This window comes from Myotis brandtii, unplaced genomic scaffold, assembly GCF_000412655.1.
Source record: "Myotis brandtii unplaced genomic scaffold, ASM41265v1 scaffold151, whole genome shotgun sequence".
NCBI lineage: Eukaryota > Metazoa > Chordata > Mammalia > Chiroptera > Vespertilionidae > Myotis > Myotis brandtii.
In genome coordinates, this window is record NW_005355461.1 from 4,020,513 (window position 1) to 4,041,388 (window position 20,876).

The 20,876-nt window shown below is 39.5% G+C and overlaps 1 protein-coding gene across 7 annotated transcripts in view; it reads right to left on the reverse strand.

Annotated features, from left to right (window-relative positions):
- Positions 1 to 858: 858 nt before the first annotated feature.
- HMGN3 (high mobility group nucleosomal binding domain 3) overlaps positions 859 to 20,876 on the reverse strand; it is a 32,256-nt gene continuing 12,238 nt past the window's right edge. Inside the window, exons 2-7 of one of the 7 annotated variants that reach the window (XM_014535809.1) lie at positions 15,075 to 15,125; positions 7,683 to 7,712; positions 4,932 to 4,982; positions 3,667 to 3,780; positions 3,506 to 3,548; positions 859 to 3,134 (exon numbers count right to left, since the gene is read on the reverse strand). In XM_014535809.1, coding sequence (XP_014391295.1) covers positions 3,121 to 3,134; positions 3,506 to 3,548; positions 3,667 to 3,780; positions 4,932 to 4,982; positions 7,683 to 7,712; positions 15,075 to 15,125 — 303 coding nt within the window. In that variant the 3' untranslated portion in view covers positions 859 to 3,120. The other 6 variants (XM_014535806.1, XM_014535808.1, XM_014535807.1 and 3 more) reach the window with 6 other exon arrangements.

Below are 20,876 nucleotides of genomic sequence, written 5' to 3' on the forward strand. Positions count from 1 at the left end.
ACTAAAGTTGGACCAAGGGTCTTGACTTTCGGTTCAGATTATCTTTTCACAGAATTTAAAAATAGGAATTTCAGGGCATTTGCCTCTCAAAGCCCCTCTTACTCCACCACAATCTGTGGGGCAGTCTCCAGGAAGGATTTGAGGACATCACCTATGATTGTACAAGCAGTTCACTGTTTAACTACAGGGGTGCCATGTAACTCAAAGTCATTATAGATGCAAAGGGCTATTACAATTTTCCAGCAAATGAACACACATGTTTGGAGAAGGGGATCCTTTTCCTAGCCTGCATAAATCCACCGAAGGGGTAGCAGTGTGGCAGTAATGGGTACCTCCCACCTTCTATGTGTTTGCAGTAAGTACATCCATCAAGTTTTCAAGTTCTGGGTTATTTTGGTAGCTGTCTGCTTTAAAGTAGTCCCTTGTTTTGTCAATGTGGTAATAATACCCATACATTTTAATAGATACACATCCATGGCCTGCAGAACCCATGTTTGAAATAAAAGTAATGGCATCAATGGACACTGTAAATAATAATGATTTAAAACAGCGACTTCCCAGTAAAAAAAATAGGGGGAAAAAAATCACAATTCACAGAAGAAATTCAAATGACCATTAAATATATGAAAAACTCATTTTACTTGTGGTAAAATATATTTAAAATTGAAATAGTAAGGCATTATTTTTCATTTATGAGACTAAAATAAGGTAAGAAGAGATGTCATTTGCACGCTGTTGACAGAGTGGATGGGCACAATGCTTTTGGCAATAGTCAAATGTACCTTCCCGTTGACATTCCGCTTCAGACATTCCACTTCTAGGAAATTATTTGAGTAGAAATATATAAGTAGGCAAAGCTTTGTGCACAAGAATGTTTATTGCAGTCTCAATGGCAGCATTGCAATATTTGAAATCTGTCTCCAAGAACAATTTATTGGTTGAATAATTCTAGATAGGATGTATATTTCCTTCCTTTAAAAATCATGTGTACATGTTTATGTATGCGCATATCTGCATACACAGGTATGCATAGTCATAGAGAAAATGGTGTGCAGGGATTACCTCTGGAACTTACGAGTGGGGGAAAGGAAAACTTTGACTTTTCCCTTTATTTATTATTGTAATGTCTGATACTTTAAAAAACTACCTGTAGCACCTTTATAATTTTTAAAAAAGTAAGTCTATGGAGTTTATATTCCACTTCTGAATTGGAAGCTAGCCAGCAATGTACCAAAAATTATTGAAAATATTTTTATGAAGTGCTCACAGGATACCAGCTATTTTTTCTTGGGGGTAAAGTGGTTTTCAGTACATATAACACTCATGAATTAAGGTACATTGCCTAATCAGAAGCAAAGGAAACTTTGAATGAGATTATTCTGTGTACTAAGGTTGTTATCTGCAGTAGATTATAGATTAGGGACAATGACACAAAATACAAGCATGATGGAGGGGCCTGTGTTTGTTGATAACCACAACAGAAAAGCATCCGAGGCTCTGAGGAACAACAGCCTTTTGGCAAGAGTCCCTGAGCAGCACAGGCACTATTCACATCCTAAAAATTCAGGAGGTCTTCATCTAAGAGGAATGCCCAGAATTCAGCTTCCCTGAGTGCTCATGCAGTTACTAAACTTCTCAGGAAATGTAAGCGAACAAAAAAATTTACAGTAATAAAATAGCTCCTCTGTTCCCAACACAGCCATGGACTTCCAGATACAAAAGGCCATCGCTATGGTCTGAATGTTTGTGTCCCTCCAAAGTTCATGCTGAAATCTTACCACTCAAAGATGATGGTAGTAGAAGTGGGGCTTTGGGAGATGCCTAAGTCACGAGGGTGGAACTCTCGTGAGTGGGGTTAATGCCCTTATGAAAGAGGTCCCAGAGGCTCCCTGGCCCCTTCTGCCACCTGAGGATACAATGAGAAGTCTGCGATCTGGAAGAGGACCCTCACCCTACTGAATGGCACACTGATCTCGACTTACAGCCTCCACAACTGTGAGAGAGAAATTTCTGTTGTTTATAAGCTACCCAGTCTGTGATATTTTGTTATAGCAGCTTGAACAGACTAAAATAGACACTACGTATACAATTCAAAAGACCAGGTTCAAGTTCTGTTTTTTCTTCTTCCCATGGGCCTGAAGTAAGTCACATACTCTCCATGTCCCTATTTCTTAGCCTAGAAAGGAGCTCTAATAATACCTATGCCAACTCCTTTCTCAGGCTGCTCCAAGGCTGAAATGTGGTCACGCTGGGTAAAGTATTTTCAAAGCTGCGAAGTCCTCAAAGAATGTGACTCAGTATTATTTTGAAAGTGGGGACTTTTCAAGGATGATCCTGAGTTTATGGTTTTTCACAAGTTGTGGTTTAGCAGAACACTATCTGTTTATAAGGACTTCAAAAAAAAGTGGTGTCTTATTGTTTTATATATGGTAATCATTGCAGGCCACTTCTGGTATGAAGTGTTTTAGATGTGATTCCACACTGGCACTCACAGATGACTTTATTAAAATAGTGGCATTTTTAAATGCCAGAAAATTAAGAAACAATCCTACTTGACTTATTAAAGATACCCTCAGGGCACAGACTGTAGAAATTCTTTACATCTTCTGCAAAAATGAAACACTGCCTAAATTTAGTGAAAACACTAAGAAGCAGGTATTTTGCAGGCAAGAACACCTTTTTATTTTAAACCACAAATAGTCAGCAGGTGGCCACAACTACCCATGTTTCATTAAAATCACATAGACCTAGGTACAAAAGCACCACTGATTATTGCTCTAGAAAAACTGCATGAAAAATTCAAATATGCACAGTAAAAACACCACAGTATGCACAGGACTAAGTTTTTAAAGCGAATGCATGGAATGCTGAATCAATTTTACACACAGCTTCCAATATTAAATTTATTTGACTTGAGGATGATGGAAATCTCCAAAAAGATGTATTATAAGAAGGTAAAATGTCCATCCTTATATATTTTTGTATGCCAACTAGTTGAGTTCTAAAAAATTAGCATTTACAAAAACTTGGTAAAAATAGCTTTTAAAAGTTGTCCCAAGAGGTACATAAAATCAACCCCAATTTTTCATGACAATTCATTCTCCCTCGTTATCTACAGATTCAGTTTTCTGTGCCTGTGGGGGGAAAAAGGGAAAAAAACCAAAGTTACTATTAAAACTACTATAAGCCAAATAAAAGTCCACCCCGCCAACACACACACTTTAGAACATCTGTTTTTTAGCAGCTCTACCCCAAAACCTATTTCAACTCTGGGTGTGAGACAGACAAGGCAGGAATATATTACGCAAACACTTTGCTGTATTTATTGCTTTCTGCTTTTCAAACAACCGCAGAAGCTTTCCCTACAAGCTCCCACGGCTCCAAAGAAACAGCACCACACCACTATCTAATTCTAGTCACTGCACACATGCAGAATTTTCTACTGTACCCTTAACTCTCACTGTTTCAATCTGCCCCTTTCCTGACAGTGTGCTGGGTGGGGTACCTCTGGAGGTTGAGACACTAACAGTTGAGCGATAGATGTGGATCTGCAATAACATTACAGGCAATGAAAAGAGACATTAAGAACATGCCACCAGCAGCTGAAGGATCCAGCAATTTCTCAAGACACTGATTCAATCAGTGGGAGGTATTTATGCAAAGTACCTCTTCAGCTTTAGTTTCACCATTTTCAGATGGTGCAGTACCTTCCTTTCCAGCTTCCTGCTTCTCCTCCTTCTTCCCTTTAGCACCTTTGTTAATCTTTGTTCCAGGTTCTTTCTAACAGAGAATCAAAGCACAGAGTATGTTAGACATGGTGTGCTGTCAGCTAACGTCAGTCAGTCTCCGTCCAAACACAAGGTAAAGCACAACCATGGCCAACTCGGTAGCTTTTGGGGGAAAATGGGAACCCAGTTTTTCTGGGCACCAACTGAGTTCTGTGGAGTCTCTGAACATGTAACAGGCTGCTTCGAGCCCGCTGGACCTTCCCTTCTGCGAAAACATGATGATTCCCCTCGTGTATTTGTTTGGTGGCCCTCCTCTCCTGATGAAGTGGGAGGTGGTTCTGGCATGGAGAGAACAGCAGCAGCTGGTGAAGGATGAGGCAAAGCCAGGGAAGAACCCAGCACATGAAACACCTCATGTGGGGACATGGGCTTGAGTGACTACAAAGCTGAGAGAGAACTTGAAAATGAAGACCCAGATCCTAGTTTTAAGACCAAGCCACAGAAGTGAGTGCTGCTTCAGCATCACCTACTCACACCACAGCACACAGTTTAAAACAATTCACAAGAAGGGACAAGGCTCTGAAGGGCAGAGTAGAGTAGAGAAAAGCCACTTTGGGTCAGTTTCTGTGCGTCAGTTTCCTCATCGGCAACACGGCTATTTGCACCTACCTCAGTAGGACTGATGTGAGGGTTACATGAGAAAAGCAGTCAGAACAGGGTCTGGCTTAGTATAAGGGCCATATAAATGTTTGCTGGTGTTAGTTATTTGCTAGTATTAGTTAGCATGTGATTATTAGGAGTTAGACTGGCTGACTAAGACCAGTGATGTGAAGTCAGAAGCCCTTTCCCGAGGTCCTCCGCTCTCGGCAGTAGGACTGCCCACGGCCAGGCCCACCCTTCTGAGCACCGTGTGAACAGCGCGCTCCTGAGGAAGTACCAAACCCCCATGGACATGAGGCTTCTCAGAGCATCGTTCGCTGACTTTCTTCGCTTTACTGACCAGATGGAAAACACATCCCTGGTAAAAGCATTAAACTGTGCTTTATGCCTGTTGAGAAAGCCTGTAGCAGGGGTAACAGGTTTTTAGTCAGTACCTTTAGCCTAAAGCATTAAATGTGATCTTTCCTTGGATGACTTTTGGATATGAAATTATAATTTATTCATTGTTTAAAAAGCCGAAGTGGGAGTGGGAGCACCTCTTACCTTAGCAGATGTTTTTCTTGCTTTAGGTTCAGGTTTTGGTGGAGCGGGTTTCTGCAAAGATAAATTAAATTATGCCAATACTGACAAAGGCAACCCTCAGTACAACCCTCCCCCCTCCCCTCCCAAAAAAAACCCAACAAAAAAACTAAACCAGAAAAACACAAAAAGGCTACAAAAGACAACAGTGCATTTTGACTATGATTTTGTTCATTTAAAAAATATTTCGTTCTATTTTCAGCATCAGCTAATAGCATAAAGCTCTCTGCAATTTCATAACTACTTTCATCTGGGTCCTCAAGTGAACGGCAGGTGAGATTTAAAAGCCGACTCATTATTCCCGAGTCCAGAATAGCTCTTCTCCGGGAACAGGTTAAGCTTCTATCTCTGATGTCTGGTACTTCCTTTTATCACAGCACAGCAGCAGGAGGAATGACTCAGGCTCTCGTCCAAATGACTCAATGAATTCAGTCACACTAGCCTTCCCAACAGTCTAGAAGTCACAGCATAATCACAGGCAAAGCCCATCCGGTAATGAAGACTGCTGCCTGGGAAGTATTTCAAAATAATTTCCAAATCCTTTCACCCCTGATGTAGCACCTTCTTACTTTCATCGTCTCCAATGCCAGCTCAAGGTGAACAGAATCTCTTGCCCACCCAGACGCTGGCTCATTTTGCCCCTGGAGCTTTCTATTAAGAACATGATTGTAATGACGAAATGTCTACTGTTAGCCCCCAAAGTTTAAGATTTTTCACAGATCGTATTAACCAGAGAGCCCACGAGGCAACTATTTTTCTGTTGCCTCATATGGTTCTCCTTCCCATTCCTGTGAGCAGTGCCGGGGTGCTCTGTGGCCATAGACCCCTCCACACAGGGCTTCCGCCTCGGCCTGCTTTCCAGGGCCCTGAGAATGGGTGGCACATGAGGACGCTGGGGAAAATAACCAGTTTAGACCTCTAGTTTTCTATAGCTATTTTAGGAAAAGTATTTCTCTCATTCAGCTAGAAAAAATGCATGTACATCTCTCCTGGCACTAGGGGGAATGGTTTTTTAATAGAAAACACGGGCCAGGGTCTCCCCCTGTGGAGAAAAATACAGGTTCCTCCCCAAGGCCTCTAGGTGCTTCAGGTTCATATTGAATCCGGCCCTTTTCATCAAGGGCATAAAGTAAAATTGTAGACAGTTCAATTCCTGAAGGCTGGCTGTTAGACATGACCTTTCCAATGAAAAAAGAAAACTGAGCTTGAAAAGTCAGGCATGTTTTTATTCATCTTCTTACCATTCTAAATCTGTGTCTGTTCTCCAAACACAGCGGCTTGCATGGCCCCCAAACTGTCATGATTTTAAGTTTTATTTTTAGTTTTGATATATTGTATTAATATACACTTGTTTTCTCAATTTACAGCAAAGAATTTCCCTTTCTAGTATTTCTGTAAGACACCTCCCCCCCCTGACTCAGCATTCACGTGTTTTGATGGGACAGGAAATGACGAGGTTTCAGTCTGTAACCCCACTGGCCTCTGACGAGGCTGATTCTCAGTGGCAGGTGCTTATATTGCCGGTTCCTGGTGCTCAGGAAAAGCCTTGTTTTAAGATTTGGGTATTATGTGACTTACATCCCCTTAATGGGCTAGAGATCCATGGAATACAATGGCTTTCAGTAAAATCTATAGTTAAGCTAAAGAGCGTTTAAACTCACTTCTGAGCCTCGCTGAAAGTTACTCTGAGATAGAGCACACCATCTTTGAGGGGTTTCGGGAGAATCTGGAATAACTATGTACACACACAACCGCACCTCCCAGCTCTCCCTCTGATACCACTTCCTTAGGCTGGGACTCGTGTGAAACACTGGCTCACTCAACTCAAACCCAGTTACACTTCTGAATTTGTGACCGGTCCTAATATACATTTCTGCTTTGATTTCTTAACCTGTGCCAGGCACGGGTATTGGCGGAGGATGAATTCCATGCTTCCTCAAAGGTCAAAGGAGCTTGCAGCTCCTGTACGATCTAATATGGGGATATAAGCTGTCAGCTGAGGTCAATGCCTTTCTCCTACCATCTCAGTGGGCAGTGTGGGCTGCTGGTATTTTAACCCAAATCCTCCACCAGAGAGCCAGGCTGACCTGTCTTCGCAGAATGAAGACCAGACACCAATCAGCAGCAACAAGGAGGAGCACAAGAGCCAGCGAGGAGCCCAGCGTGGTGAGAAGAGCGGGAGCGTGCATCACCGGGCCTGGCATACCTGCCATCCCTGCTTTAATGATCTAACCCTCACCTCTTCCCTGGGCCTGGCCCACAAAGACAGACTCCAGGTGGCAAAGTGGATTCATTACTTTTTCAAAGATTCTCTAGTTCTGAAATGAGGCTAAAGCATATGGAGCCATAACTTTCAGAACATTTTGACTAAAGTATGCATTGTAGACAGAGAATCAGAATTCTTGTCCACTTTAGCACATCATAGGCTACGATTTTGCTTAATATATTTCCTTTGTTTCAGAAATCTAGCAATGCCAAACAACTTCCTGTGCTTTATATTCTTGGTAATGGGGCTGCGCACTGTTTTTCACGGACACATCTGATCAAGGGAATTGCTTGGCAACAATGGTTGAATTTGCTATTATTGTGACCCACATAATTTCCAAAAAGCAAATAAAACACTCAAGGGAAACAATCTTCCTTCTGCTGCTCTGCTCTGGACACGGGGAACATGAACTCAGAGGAACTAATACCAGGGGGTTCTAGAGTACTCACCGCTGACAATCTGGCAGACCGTCTTGTGGGCTACAAAGGAAATGGAAAAAGACATGTTTTTGATGATTATGATGCCATTGTGATAACCTGGTTATTATTTAACAGGAAAGGAGGAAAGGGAAGACCGGACAGACGCATGCCCAGAAAGGTCTGAGTGACGTGGGAAGGCACTTGCCTGTCAGTCACACCTGGAATCTAGTCAGTGGCCAGATGGGCGTGGCCACTGCCAGTGCAGAAAAACCTGAATATTCCAACCAAAGGAAGTTCACTCTCTTTCTCTCTGGTGCACAGGGTTCTGAGCTCTCCTGTGGCAGGGGATGATGCGCTCCCTCATGGCCATCTTGGACTACACAATGGACTGAACCTGGAGTTTAATTAGCTTGGATGCTGAACTACACCCAGTAGCAACATGGAACGAAAGCTCTGGACACTGGCCTTACTTTTGGCTTTGCTGAACTCCCAGCTGCACCTTTCCCAGGACTGGCTTAAGGGCAGGGGACTTTGGAACCCAAGAAAAGTAACTTCATGCAAATAAGGCCTTTTCCACATCCCATCCTCTCCTGGGGGCTTCTGAAAATGCATATTTCAGCAGTACCCCAAGAACCCCATTCCCATTCATGAGTGGGAAATCTGGCCTAGTAAATCCTCCTGCAACAATTATACACAACCAAGTTGATTTTAAAAAATTCTTTGTTGATGTCTAATATTTGTGGAAAGAATGTAATGTATGGCTCCCATCACCCTCTCCAGGTGAGTTCAATCACCCTGGGCACCCTAAAGCTCAAGAGGAAGTTTCTGAAGGGGTGTGGGCACACTGTTCAAAGAAATGGCCTCTCCCATTTAATAATTTCACTAAGGGTGTGGCGACTAAGGAAAGAAAAGGAAGATGAGTTTAGGCTCCAAACCATAATCTCTACTTTTCATAATCTCTACTTTTGTGATAAAATTGACAGTGGGAACATTGAGGTGCTATTTAAGAACTAGCTTCCAGTGTGACTCTTGTTCCTTACAAATGGAACTAAAACTTTTAAGTTAATACAAGAGACTTACATAATTGTGTAGAAATCAAAATAATAGGACTCGGCCTTGTTATATGTTAGAAAAGAGAATGACAACAAGTTTTAGCCAGTTAATGAGAAATGTTTCCTTTAAACCAGTTGTTCTCAACCTTCCTAATGCCGGACCCTTTAATACAGTTCCTCATGTTGTGGTGACCCCCAACCATAAAATTATTTTTGTTGCTACTTCATAACTGTAATTTTGCTACTGTTATGAATCATAATGTAAATATCTGATATGCAGGATGTATTTTCATTGTTACAAATTGAACATAATTAAAGCATAGTGATTAATCACAAAAACAATTTGTAATTATCTATGTGTTTTCCGATGGTCTTAGGCAACCCCTATGAAAGGGTCGTTCAACCCCCAAAGGGGTCGCGACACACAGGTTGAGAACCGCTGCTTTAAACTGAAACAAAATAAACACATTTATGTCTCTACTAAATGTATATGCTTAAAGATTTAAATAGTTTCACTAATATTTTCCTTTAACTTGGAAGTTTATAGAATTTAGAGAGAAACCGTGCTGAGAATGATGTGTTTCAGGAAATCTTTTCTTCAGTGATGGTGCAAGTTAGCAAATGAGATGGCAAAGAAAATTTAAAATAACAGAACTCTTCCAGGCATTTCAGAAATAAGCACACAGAATTGATATTCCATTTACCACCAGCAAAAGATGGCTCCCCAAGGGATTTCACATTCTACAAGTACAACTGCCTTTCTTTATGTGTCCTAGAAATAAACACTCCACATTTTTTGTCTGTTTTATTCCCTGCTCTAACTCTAGTAGAACAATACGCCACTTAACATATTATAGATGCTCAATAACATTTGGTCAAAAAATGAACTCAAGCTTTTTCCTCATTCTTGCTGCCTTATGCAGACTTTGCCTCATTCCAATAGCTTAAATGTTTCAAATAATTCTTTAAGGGCTTAGCAAAAATGATCAGTAGCAGCCCGCGCCATAAGTGCAAAGAATCATGAAATTCTTGAAGCTGTGCTTAGGTCAGTCTAGGTCATCTGGTCAGGCCAAACTGGAAGAACTATTTCTTGCCATCTCTAGATCTAAGAAATTTCTTGCTGAAAATAGCCACAGGAAGCTAAACTCATCTTTCCTTAAACTACAGAAAAAAAATGAAGGACCAGAGCCTTCATGAATAGTTTTAACCCTGGGATCTCAAGGAAAGATCAGAACTGGACTTCAGGCGGCCAGCAGAATGTGCCTGGACTAGGGGGCTGTGCAGGTTAAGTGGTGGCTGTGACAGGGAAAGAGGATGTACCACTGGGCATCCTAACAGCACGGGGGGACTGCCTGTGTCAGATGCTCCATGGGGAATACCACCGTGTCTGTTAGGATTATCATGACAATGCACCACGTTGCACTGGAACCAGAACCCAAAACCTGTGATGCCTTTCCCGGGATGGGGAGTTGCATAAATTGGTATGATGGAAGAAAAGGCAACATTATCAGTTAAACCAGGCAGCACGTGGTGAGTTGTTCTTCAATGCAGAGTCAGAGCATGGAGGAGCAATGAGCACCCGGCAATTACCAAACAGAGCTCAGCTTTGATGCTTCTGTGTGGCCTCAAGAACTACTCACACTGTCTCACAGTAAGGCCCAGTCAGCATGAAAGTGCTTAGAAAGATAGTCTAGGAGAGGGAAAGTGGCAGCCTCTACGTTAAAGAGGGGTGAACGGACCTTGCGGATCCCTCTCCACTTGTGTACCACACTGGCCTCACCTCACTGTTCGCCTCGTCTGTCTCACATCTGTGCCCCTCCTGCACAGGACCTTCTTCTCTAACAGTAGCTCCCGTGCCTATTGGGCCCTCAATAAATGTGGAGGTGAACACTAGAAATGTGCAGCAGTGTGAACTGGGGAGGGGTGCTACGGTCACCACCTCATCTTACTGCACTTTGCAGACGATCGTTGTCATGAACAGCGAGGCAAGGCCCTTTACCGGCACAAAGATTATGACTCCCTGAAGGCTCCAGTGATGGCTAGCATTTTTGGCAATAAAGTCTTTTAAAATTAAGGTATATACATTGTGTTTTAGGCATAATGCTCTTGCACACTTAATACATTACAGCATAGTGTAAATATAACTTTTAAAAAAATCCTCGCCTGAGGATATATTTTGATTTTTAGAGAGAGAGAAACATTGATCAGTTGCCTCCCGTATAAGCCCTGACGGGGAATTGAACCAGCAACCTAGGTGTGTGCCATGACCAAGAATCGAACACACTACCTTTTGGTGCATGGGACAACGCTCCAATCATGAGCCACCCGGCCAGGGTGTAAATATAACTTTTATATGCACTGGAAAACAAAAAAACTCATATACTTGCTTTATTATGATATTTGCTTTATGGTCTAGAACCAAACCTGCAATATCTCTGATGTATGCCTGCACTCAGTCAGGCCCTATTCAGTGCAGGGCCTGAAAGGGGCTAAATATGTTAAGCATTACTCATAACTGCCTCCCTAACCGCCAACTAGCTGTCCTGATAATCACTGAAGTGAGGCCAAAGCACATAAAAAATTCCCCCACATTTGCTATCGCTCCTTTCCTCCCAATGTGAACACCCAAACACCCGAAGAGGCGGGGTGACGTCAGAGAGCCCTGTGGGATTTCCAGAGACATTCCAGCCAAAGCAATGCTCTGCGGGGCCTGGAAGCTGCTCTGATGCAAAGGCTCCCTGCCCTTTTATAATCCAGGCCCAGTACCAGAGCTGGAAAGTCAAAAGCCTAGGTCAGGAAATTAAGGCAAAAACAAAGTTTTTTCTCTGGGCTGTCTAAAATAACTAATTTCTAAAAAGCACATCTTTTACTGTAAAATCACTTTATGACTGCCTGCCGACAATTTACCAGCTCTTCTTTCTATACTATTAAAAAAAAAGAATTTTCTTAAATTTTCCTTTCTGGGAACCATCAGAAGAGATTTTCTCTTTCACTGAAAACAGTGGAGGCTGAGAGGAACCTTTCACTTAATCAGCAGAACTGGGTACATGTGCGAGTGTGACATGCTTGTTGTACACCTTCCTGGAAAGTTCTATCAGCGTTCATAGCCTTAAAATCTGTAAATGATTGGACTATATTTATTGGACATAAAATAGACTAGATTGCTATTTCTTTCCTCTTTGAAACACTCGAATTTGAAGTATTCATTTGAGACTCAGGTTATTGGGCAGGACCACTATGAAAATAAATATAGTAAGAATTTCTCTTGATTTGTTGATTGTGAATCCTCAGGAAAAGTGGCCAAAAGAATGGTCCTCAAAGAAGGAAGGAAGACTTTCAGAATGATAGGTCACCAAGAGAGCTACAGAAAAATGTGAGGATTTGTCACTGTGGTATATAGGTGCTGGTCACAATGGAATTATTCAGTATGCAATTACTAACTAGCTTATCATTCCCTGGGTTGGAGACAATTCTGGTGAAGGCTACTCTGAAAGACATGGATTCTTTTACTTTTATGTCCTAGAGGCAAAAGCAACATGGAAGTCTAACCTTGTTATTACAAAGTTCACTGGGCTAGAGATAGCTAGATTCACGTAGAATCTTTGGACTTTGCTGAATACTGCTTGAAGTATATGGGTCATTCCATTGGAATTTGTAAACATGTTTATTTTTTATGAGATTTCTTCATGCTCCTGAGTCTGACCAGGTACTTTCAAACAAAACCAAAATTCAAGCTGCTTTTAATTCCCCCAAACAAACGAGGAACTAAATAGAAATGACCTTTGCAAAACTGGGAGGTAGGGGAAGATGTAAATCAGAGCCTTGGCAGAGAAAAAGCACTGGACGATCAGCGTTTTACGATTACCACAAAAGGGGCATGAGGACTGAGGACTTTGAAGCAGGACATGCAGCTACCTTTCCTGGTTCTGCAATTCACAGGTTGCGACACGTGGGGAAAACCATATATGTCTCTGAGGACACTGTTTGCATTTGTGAAAATGAAGACAATAACATTGCCTATTATCAAACAGCACTTCTCTGACATTCGCTATTCGCTTCCCTTGTTTTATTTTTCTTTATAGCAAATATCCAATTGTTTTATTTTACTCTCTCCCCTGCTAAAATGGAAGCTCCATGAAGGCAGAGATTTTTGCTTCTTTTGTTCACTGAGGACTCTTGCAGAGCCTAGGATAGCACCTGGTGCATAAGGGTGCTCAATACATTTCTTTCAAGGAATGAATCTGTTTTGCTCTCATTCCAGGGTTATTGTAAGGTTCAGAAAAAAAGAATGTATGCAAAAGGGCTTTGTAAACGGCCAAGTGTAATGACTGTAATATATTGTTTTGGTCATTTATTGTCCAAATACTAAACTGCACCACACCCTGCAAATATCACGGAAGGAATAGAAGCTCTTTAAATCCTTGGTACCTTCGCTATAGTCAGGGCTGAGCACACTCAATGGCCTAACTAGAAAATCTAAACAATTCAGTGGGGGTAAAATCAATCAATAACTGTCTGACAGTTCTTACCCTAAACCCTAAATCACTAGCTAACCCACTGACCTTTTCACTTTTCAAACAATTGTGTTGATGTCTTGAAGGAATATCGTGAGTTTTAATTTGGTTTTAGTTTAAATGACAAGTAGGGTCATGTCTAGGAAATATTTTGGTTAACAATACTATAATACATATAAATATATAAAATAGAATATTAAAAATAATAATAATTAAAAAATAATAATATAGGCATACCTCTCAGAATACTTCAATAAAGTAAATATCTCAGTAAAGCGAGTTGCACATATTTTTGATTTCCCAGCCCATATAATAGCTGTGTTTACAGTCTATTAAGTGTGCAATAACATTATGCTAGAAAAACAATGTACATATTTCAATAAAAATACTTTACTGCTAAAAGATGCCTAACACCATCTGAGCCTTCAACAGTTGCCATAAACCTTCAATTTGTAAAATATGCAAGATCTGCAAAGCACAATAAAGTGAATCACAAAGTGAGGTGTGCCTGTAATATAAATAATAAAAATCCCAGGGCCAAAACAAGATGTATGAGACAGCTGTAGAAGCAAAATTCTTTTACACGTATTCTAAGCAGCTCTATTGCTTTTAGTGAAGAAGGATCGGAAAGACTGTTTTCACTATCCAAGATCTATTGTGTGCAGTGCTTTCTAGATTTTCTGACTGACAGATCAATTTCAATAGCAATCCCTAGGGAGAAACCCAAATGCATTTCATGCCCAAATCTAAAAATCATTAACGTTCGTTACACGTAGCCAACTGTCTTACAAATTATATTTTCAAGAAAGTTCAAACATTCATAATTTTTGGTTGGTTCTAACATTAGTATAGTGACTTGATTTTGGATCACAAACTTCACCTCTCAAACTGTTAGACTGAATGCTCGGTAGGTGGATGGTGGGGATGTGGTTATAGGCAGTTTTGCTTTGCTTTTAAATTATTTCTTTATAGATTCTGTTAAAGGTTTTCCACTTGGCAGAATGAATTTCTTTGTACAAATCCTCTGTAGGGATTTTACTACCACGATAAACTCTTCTGGATTATTATCCTCAATATGAACCACCCAATCAAAGAATCTGTAACTAGACATTGTTTTTATCTATCTCACGACCCATTTTAGTTTATAAGTTCACTGCAAACTCTGTGCAAAAATGAATGACTGTCACCATAGTTACCATCTCACTTGCTACTTTTTCATCCGTCTCCTTTAGAAGTTCATGATATTACCACAGCGGGTCAAATGCAAGCATCTCTTCCAAGATCCTCGCTGTTTGGAGGTTTCTGTATATTAATACAGAGCTTCTTAGAATTATTGCCTAATTAACTATCCTAAGCCCTAAGACTTTTTCTGATTTAAAAAACCCAACTTTAGTATTTTGACATCTTGTGTATCCTTCCATAGCTTCTGGCTTTAGACATGACTCCTTAGGCAAATTTCAGAACCTAAAAAGTAATATATAATTCACTCACTGGAGCAGAGAATTTATTAAATCAACAGTCTTTGATTTCCTTGCTGTGAAAGGCAGACTTTGTTCTCCTAGATGAAATTACCTATTATCTCGATTTTTGCCCAGAAGGAATTCTCAGTATCTGCTTTAATAAGACAGCAGGACCCACAGGTAGAAACATAAGCAACACAGTAAGTGGAAAATGACTCATCTGTGAACCCGACTGAAATATACCTAGGCCAAGGGAGACTACACAGTGACACTCTCTGGCTTATGTAGTCTCAACAACCTTGTACAGGAATAGTATTCATTCAGATGCAGACAATCATAACAATATTAAAAATTCCAGTTACATAACTGAATACAGGATGTCAAAGATACACTTACCTCCTGTTTAGTTATTTTGGATCCATCCTTGCCCTCTGTATTCTCTGGAGACTAGAAAGAAAATATTTCAGTAAATTGTATTTAAATTGGGAAACACACATTAGAGGGAGTTTTTTTTTTTTTTAAGCTATTTAATTTCTCTGGACCACATATACCAACAGATATCTTGTGGGGGAAAAAGTAAGTTTATAAGAGAATATGTTGTTTACACACACACACCACACACACACACACACACACACACACACACACTGCAAAACTGCTCTCATTTTTAAACGAGGAGTGGTGCAAGAATTGATATGAGTCCCTGTTCTCAATGTACATTCATACTAAGCAGTTTTCATTCTTGTGAGTTAAAGAACAGAAACCCAGTAGTCAGTGGCAGGGGTGCCTGTGATCCACCTGCATGTTCCAGTTGCTTTGATTCTCTGAGATGAGGGCAGGATGTCTCGCTTTGATTTCTAGCCCATTTCTTGATATCACTTGACTTGATACTCATTATTTTTATAGAATATCACTATTTTTTGCCCTAGCCGGTTTGGCTCAGTGGATAGAGAGTCGGCCTGCGGACTGAAAGGTCCCAGGTTCTAATCCAGTCAGGGCACATGCCTGGGTTGCAGTCTCCATCCCCAGGAAGGGGCCTGCAGGAGGCAGCTGATTAATGACTCTCTCTCATCATTGATGTTTCTATCTCTCTCTCCCTCTCCTTTCTTCTCTGAAATCAATAAAAATAAATTTTAAAAAGGGTTACTATTTTTCCATTATCAACTCCAGCATCTCTACCACACTCCCAGCTTCACAGGACAGCCAAGAGCCCTGCCACCCGAGCTGATTTGTTCCCTGATTTTAATCCAGCCCTGTGCAGCACCTACCCACTCTTGTGACAGTTAAAACCTGCTTCTTTTATAGGCTTGCATACAACGGGGAAAGTATAGTTAGATTACATGACATACGAACTACCCCAATATATTTTTATATACCCCAATATATTTTTATTGGCTAAGACAATAAGATTAAAACAATCAGAAAATTAAACTATTTAAGATATGAATAGAGTTCCCATTAGAAAAAAATACAAATAGCAAACCAATGTTTGGCACAACGTTTGGCTTAGCAAAATAAAGCAGCTAATGCCTTATCTAATATGAGGGGGGAAAAATAAGATCATAAAACCCACTGTTTGGTGGGGCAGGAGACACTATAAATTAATATAATATTTTCAAAGAACAACTGGGAATATGAAAAAGATACATACAACTAATCATATAATAACCCAATAATTCCAATTTTAGAACCAGGACTCAAAGAAAGACTCTGAAAAAAATATGGTTTTATTTGTATTTTTTCTAATATGGAATAACTGGAAACGACTTACTGGAAATGTTTAAATACACTATGTAACTATGAATGCAATGAGATTAAAACATTTAGACTATGTGACTACATAGAAAGAACACATAAAATAATGCTAAATTTAAACACAAAATACTGTATAAAACATAGGTCAGAAGTATATAAAGTCTTTGAAAAAGACAAAAGCTTTTCTTCAAGTCAAAGGACCTAGTAAATCTTCTTTCTTCCTAGGGTTTCCTGTTACCCAGTAGTTCAACCTCTCTCTAGAGCTCTGTAGACCTATGGAGTTCTCTTCTGTTTCCCAAATCAATGTACTTTTTCCCCTCCTCCAAGGGACCTCCTCTATCATAAAGGGAAACTGAGCCTCCCTTTTCTGTTCTCCACTCTCTTGCACAGGATTGTCTGGTTCACAGATCTAGTGTTACATCAGTCAGCCGAGTTAGGGAGGGCAAGTCTGAACACATGAAGACAATCCCCAGACGGCTATTCAGCTATGCTCACATCCTTGGCTCACTTCACAAACTCGACCCTTCTGGTCAAAAACCAGACCCTCTGTTGTCAAGGAGTGCTGGACTGCCCCTATACCTGTCAGGCCACTAGGTAGATTTAAATCTGGGGTTCTTCTACCTGTTACTGATAGGCATTTAAAGAAGCAGCACATAGCTATTGATGTTAAATGACATTAAAAAACAAAAAATGATTAAATGACATTATTTTCAATATTTTTCTAAGCAGATTAGTGACAGCAATGTGACTGAGAGATCACTCTCTAAACACTGACCTAATAATGTTTGAATTGGATGTAAGTTACTGAAAAAGAGAAACTTGAAAAGATGCCACATTAAAAAAACAGGTGTAATTGAAAATATTAATGCCTTCAGATGAATGAACATAAGACTAGACATGTGAAGAACTACAACTCTAGGCAAAGCTGGTTTCTCTGGCAATCTCTCCACAAGTGCTTTCTACTAACACAGCGGTTCTCAACCCGTGGGTAGTGATCCCTTTGGGGGTCGAACGACCCTTTCACAGGGGTCGCCTAAGACCATCGGAAAACACATAGATAATTACAAATTGTTTTTGTGATTAATCACTATGCTTTAATTATGTTCAATTTGTAACAATGAAAATACATCCTGTATATCAGATATTTACATTATGATTCATAACAGTAGCAAAATTACAGTTATGAAGTAGCAACGAAAATAATTTTATGGTTGGGGGTCACCACAACATGAGGAACTATATTAAAGGGTCGTGGCATTAGGAAGGTTGAGAACCACTGTACTAACAAGCAGGTAACAAATTTACAGTCAGGAACAACCCAACTGATCTTTACCCTGGGATTAGTGTGGTACTGTGCTATGAATGCAGGTCAGGACATCAGCTTAAAAGTTTCAGTAGAATCCTAGATCAGTGCTGTCCTATAGAAATATATAATTCTGAATTTTCTAATAGCCACATTGAAAAAATAAAAAGTAGATGAAATTAATTCAATATTTTATTTAACTAAATATATCTAAAATTTTATCACTTCAATGTGTAATCAATATACAAATTTTGAAATATTACACAAACTTTTCTGTACTAAATCTTCAAAATCTGACATGTATTTTATACTCATAACACATCTTCATTCAAGTGCTAAGTTTTCACCAGGAACACCTATTTATGTATTTAAAGTTCATAAAGTTTATAGTGATTTTACATATCCAGGTTGTTTCAAACATATTACAATTTCCAATAACTGAATCTAATATCAGTTTTTTAAATTTAAATAGATTAAAAATAAAGTTTTAAAAACTGAGCTTATTTTTTTATGTGGTTAATAGCCTCATAAAGCTACTGGCTACCATAATGGACAGCACAGTTCTAGACAATAACCACCACAAAAGAGGAGAGTAGAATAGATCAGAAGTCAAAGGCCTTGGTTTTGTTCTCAAGGACAATAATGACAGAACAATTTTAGGCTTTGTTAAAATAAAATTTAAAGACAGTCATTAACATTTTTAAGACAAGAAATAGGATCTATAAACTTACAAGTCAGGAGAAGTGAAAATAAGCAAATTTTACAAATAAAAGGCAAGGAAGAAAAAAACAAAGCAAGGAAAAATATATGATAAACAGAAACCACAAAATAAGTCATTAGAAAAGGTCCAAATACACTAAAAATCACAATATAACTAAGCAAGTTATACTAAATCATTACAATGTCAAGTGACAGAAGGAAGAAAAGAAGAAAGTGATTCCACTTTCACAAATTTTAAAACATGAACAAATCAATATTATGGATTTGTATATGTCATATATAATATATATCATAAATGCATAAAATCATGGACTAAAAGGATACACACCAAATTCATAATGGTTGTCTCTAGGAAGGCTGACAAGAGAAAGGAAACAAGGGTGTTTCAAACTTGAACTTTATTGGTAACATTTTATTTATTACAAATATTTGAACCAAATATGCTAAAAAAAATAAGTCAACTTTGTAAACTCTGAGCAGTGGGTAAATGGGAATATTATATTATTTCCTGGATTTTTCTGTATTAATTTTTTTCAAACAATATTACCAATATTGTGGGGACAGGGCGAGAAGTAAAGCCCAGTTTAACAGTGTCACATCTATTCTCTACTACAAATTCCATGACTGGGTTTACTCATAGCATATTCTGTGTTTTTTCAATAGCTTATAAATCTGGTTCATACACTCACTGCCTCTTCTTTTTCTGCTCAAGACACATAATTCATAATCGCTTTATCTGTGCTGATCTGAAGGAACTGGAGTCGGGCAATACTAGAAGCCTCTGAACACTGATTCAAAACTCTCCCTCTCGCACTAGTGTGGGAGGAGAGTGGGGCAGAGAGAGCATGGATTCCTTCAGCAGCTGGCCAATGGTACTGTACCCTTTCTTTCATTACACAGAGATGCCTGGGTCCTGCATCTGAGGGCACTGTAGTGTACTGAAGGGGACACAACTATATTTTCCTTAAGACTACAACAGGACCAGCAGTCCTTATCAGGAAAGCAAGAAAAGAACTTTGGAATTTTTATTCTATAGACTAGAATAGTGGGGAATCTTTTTTTCTGCCAAGGGCCATTTGGATATTTATAACATCAGTTGTGGGCCATTCAAAATTATCAACTTAAAAATTAGCCTGATATATTTGGTCAAACATTTAATTAACTCACCCCTAATGCATTGGCAGGGCTAGCCCAAATGATTTCACGGGCCTTATATGGCTCTTGGGCCGGACGTTCCCCACCCCTGCTATAGATCATCCATATGGAATCAACAGGAAAAATTACCCAAATGCTGAGCTTCTCTTTCAATAAACAGCAGATACCACTTTACAGAGGGCACTGTGGGGGTCATGAGCCCAATTTTCTCCCTCCAAACTCAGGAAGGGATCAGAGAAGATGAGAAAATCCTTTCAATAGTTACTCGGGAACACTTCCACATGGCAATAGCCTGTGGGTTTGCAGAGGAAGATATACTGAGGGTGTGGCAGGAAGCTTTGAAGTGTGAGTCTAGTACCCCTGGTGCCATGTTTCTCATTCTCACACAAGAAAGAGGAGAGTTCAGGATTCTCAGCAACGTGTGCTGGACCTGATATTAAAGTTCCCCAAAGTCTTTCCTGGTAAGTATAGCTCTCAGAGTTTTACTTCTAAATTTTTAGTGACAGAAGCTATTGCTTTATAACTTAAGTGAATTAGTTGCATTATTATAACCATTTGCTAGCAGCCATAGAACAAACCCAGTCTCAACAACTGGGTTATCCATGCTAATGTGGAAAAGCTGGAAGTAGATATAACCAGTGATCACTTCTTTTAACCTGGGAATATATTACTTGGAGGTGATTTGTCTTTAATTTGTTGGCTAATATTTTAAAAATTATTATTTGAAATTTCTTTTAAAGTTAATTTACAATTTTTATTACAAATGCAAGGCTGGAGAAAAAAATGAACTGGTTAGCAAAGGACAACCATTCTAGGACAAAAAATCCAAATAACCAATCCAGAGAAGACTGAAACATGTCTGTTAAAATTAACACATAATTCAACTACTTGAATAAAGCAATGTTAATTTCCCTCTACATTGTCCATGAAATCCTGTGAGGTTTTTCAAATAACAGTTCCCTTAAATTCAAATATTCCTATAATACATGAAATAGACACTAAAAGTTTTATTCAAAGCCATCAGTACCCTTGTTTTACATTAGTATGGCTGTTTTTCATTCATCCTAAAAGTGTATTTTGGGACCTTCCAATACTATACTGCTTTTTAAAAAAAATTCTTTATTGTTTAAAGTATTACATATGTCTCCTTTTTTCCCCATTGACCTTTCCCCTGTCGTTCCCAACCCCCGAGCATTTGCCCTCACCCCCTACTGTCTGTGTCCATGGGTTATACTTATATGCATGCATACAAGTCCTTTGGTTGA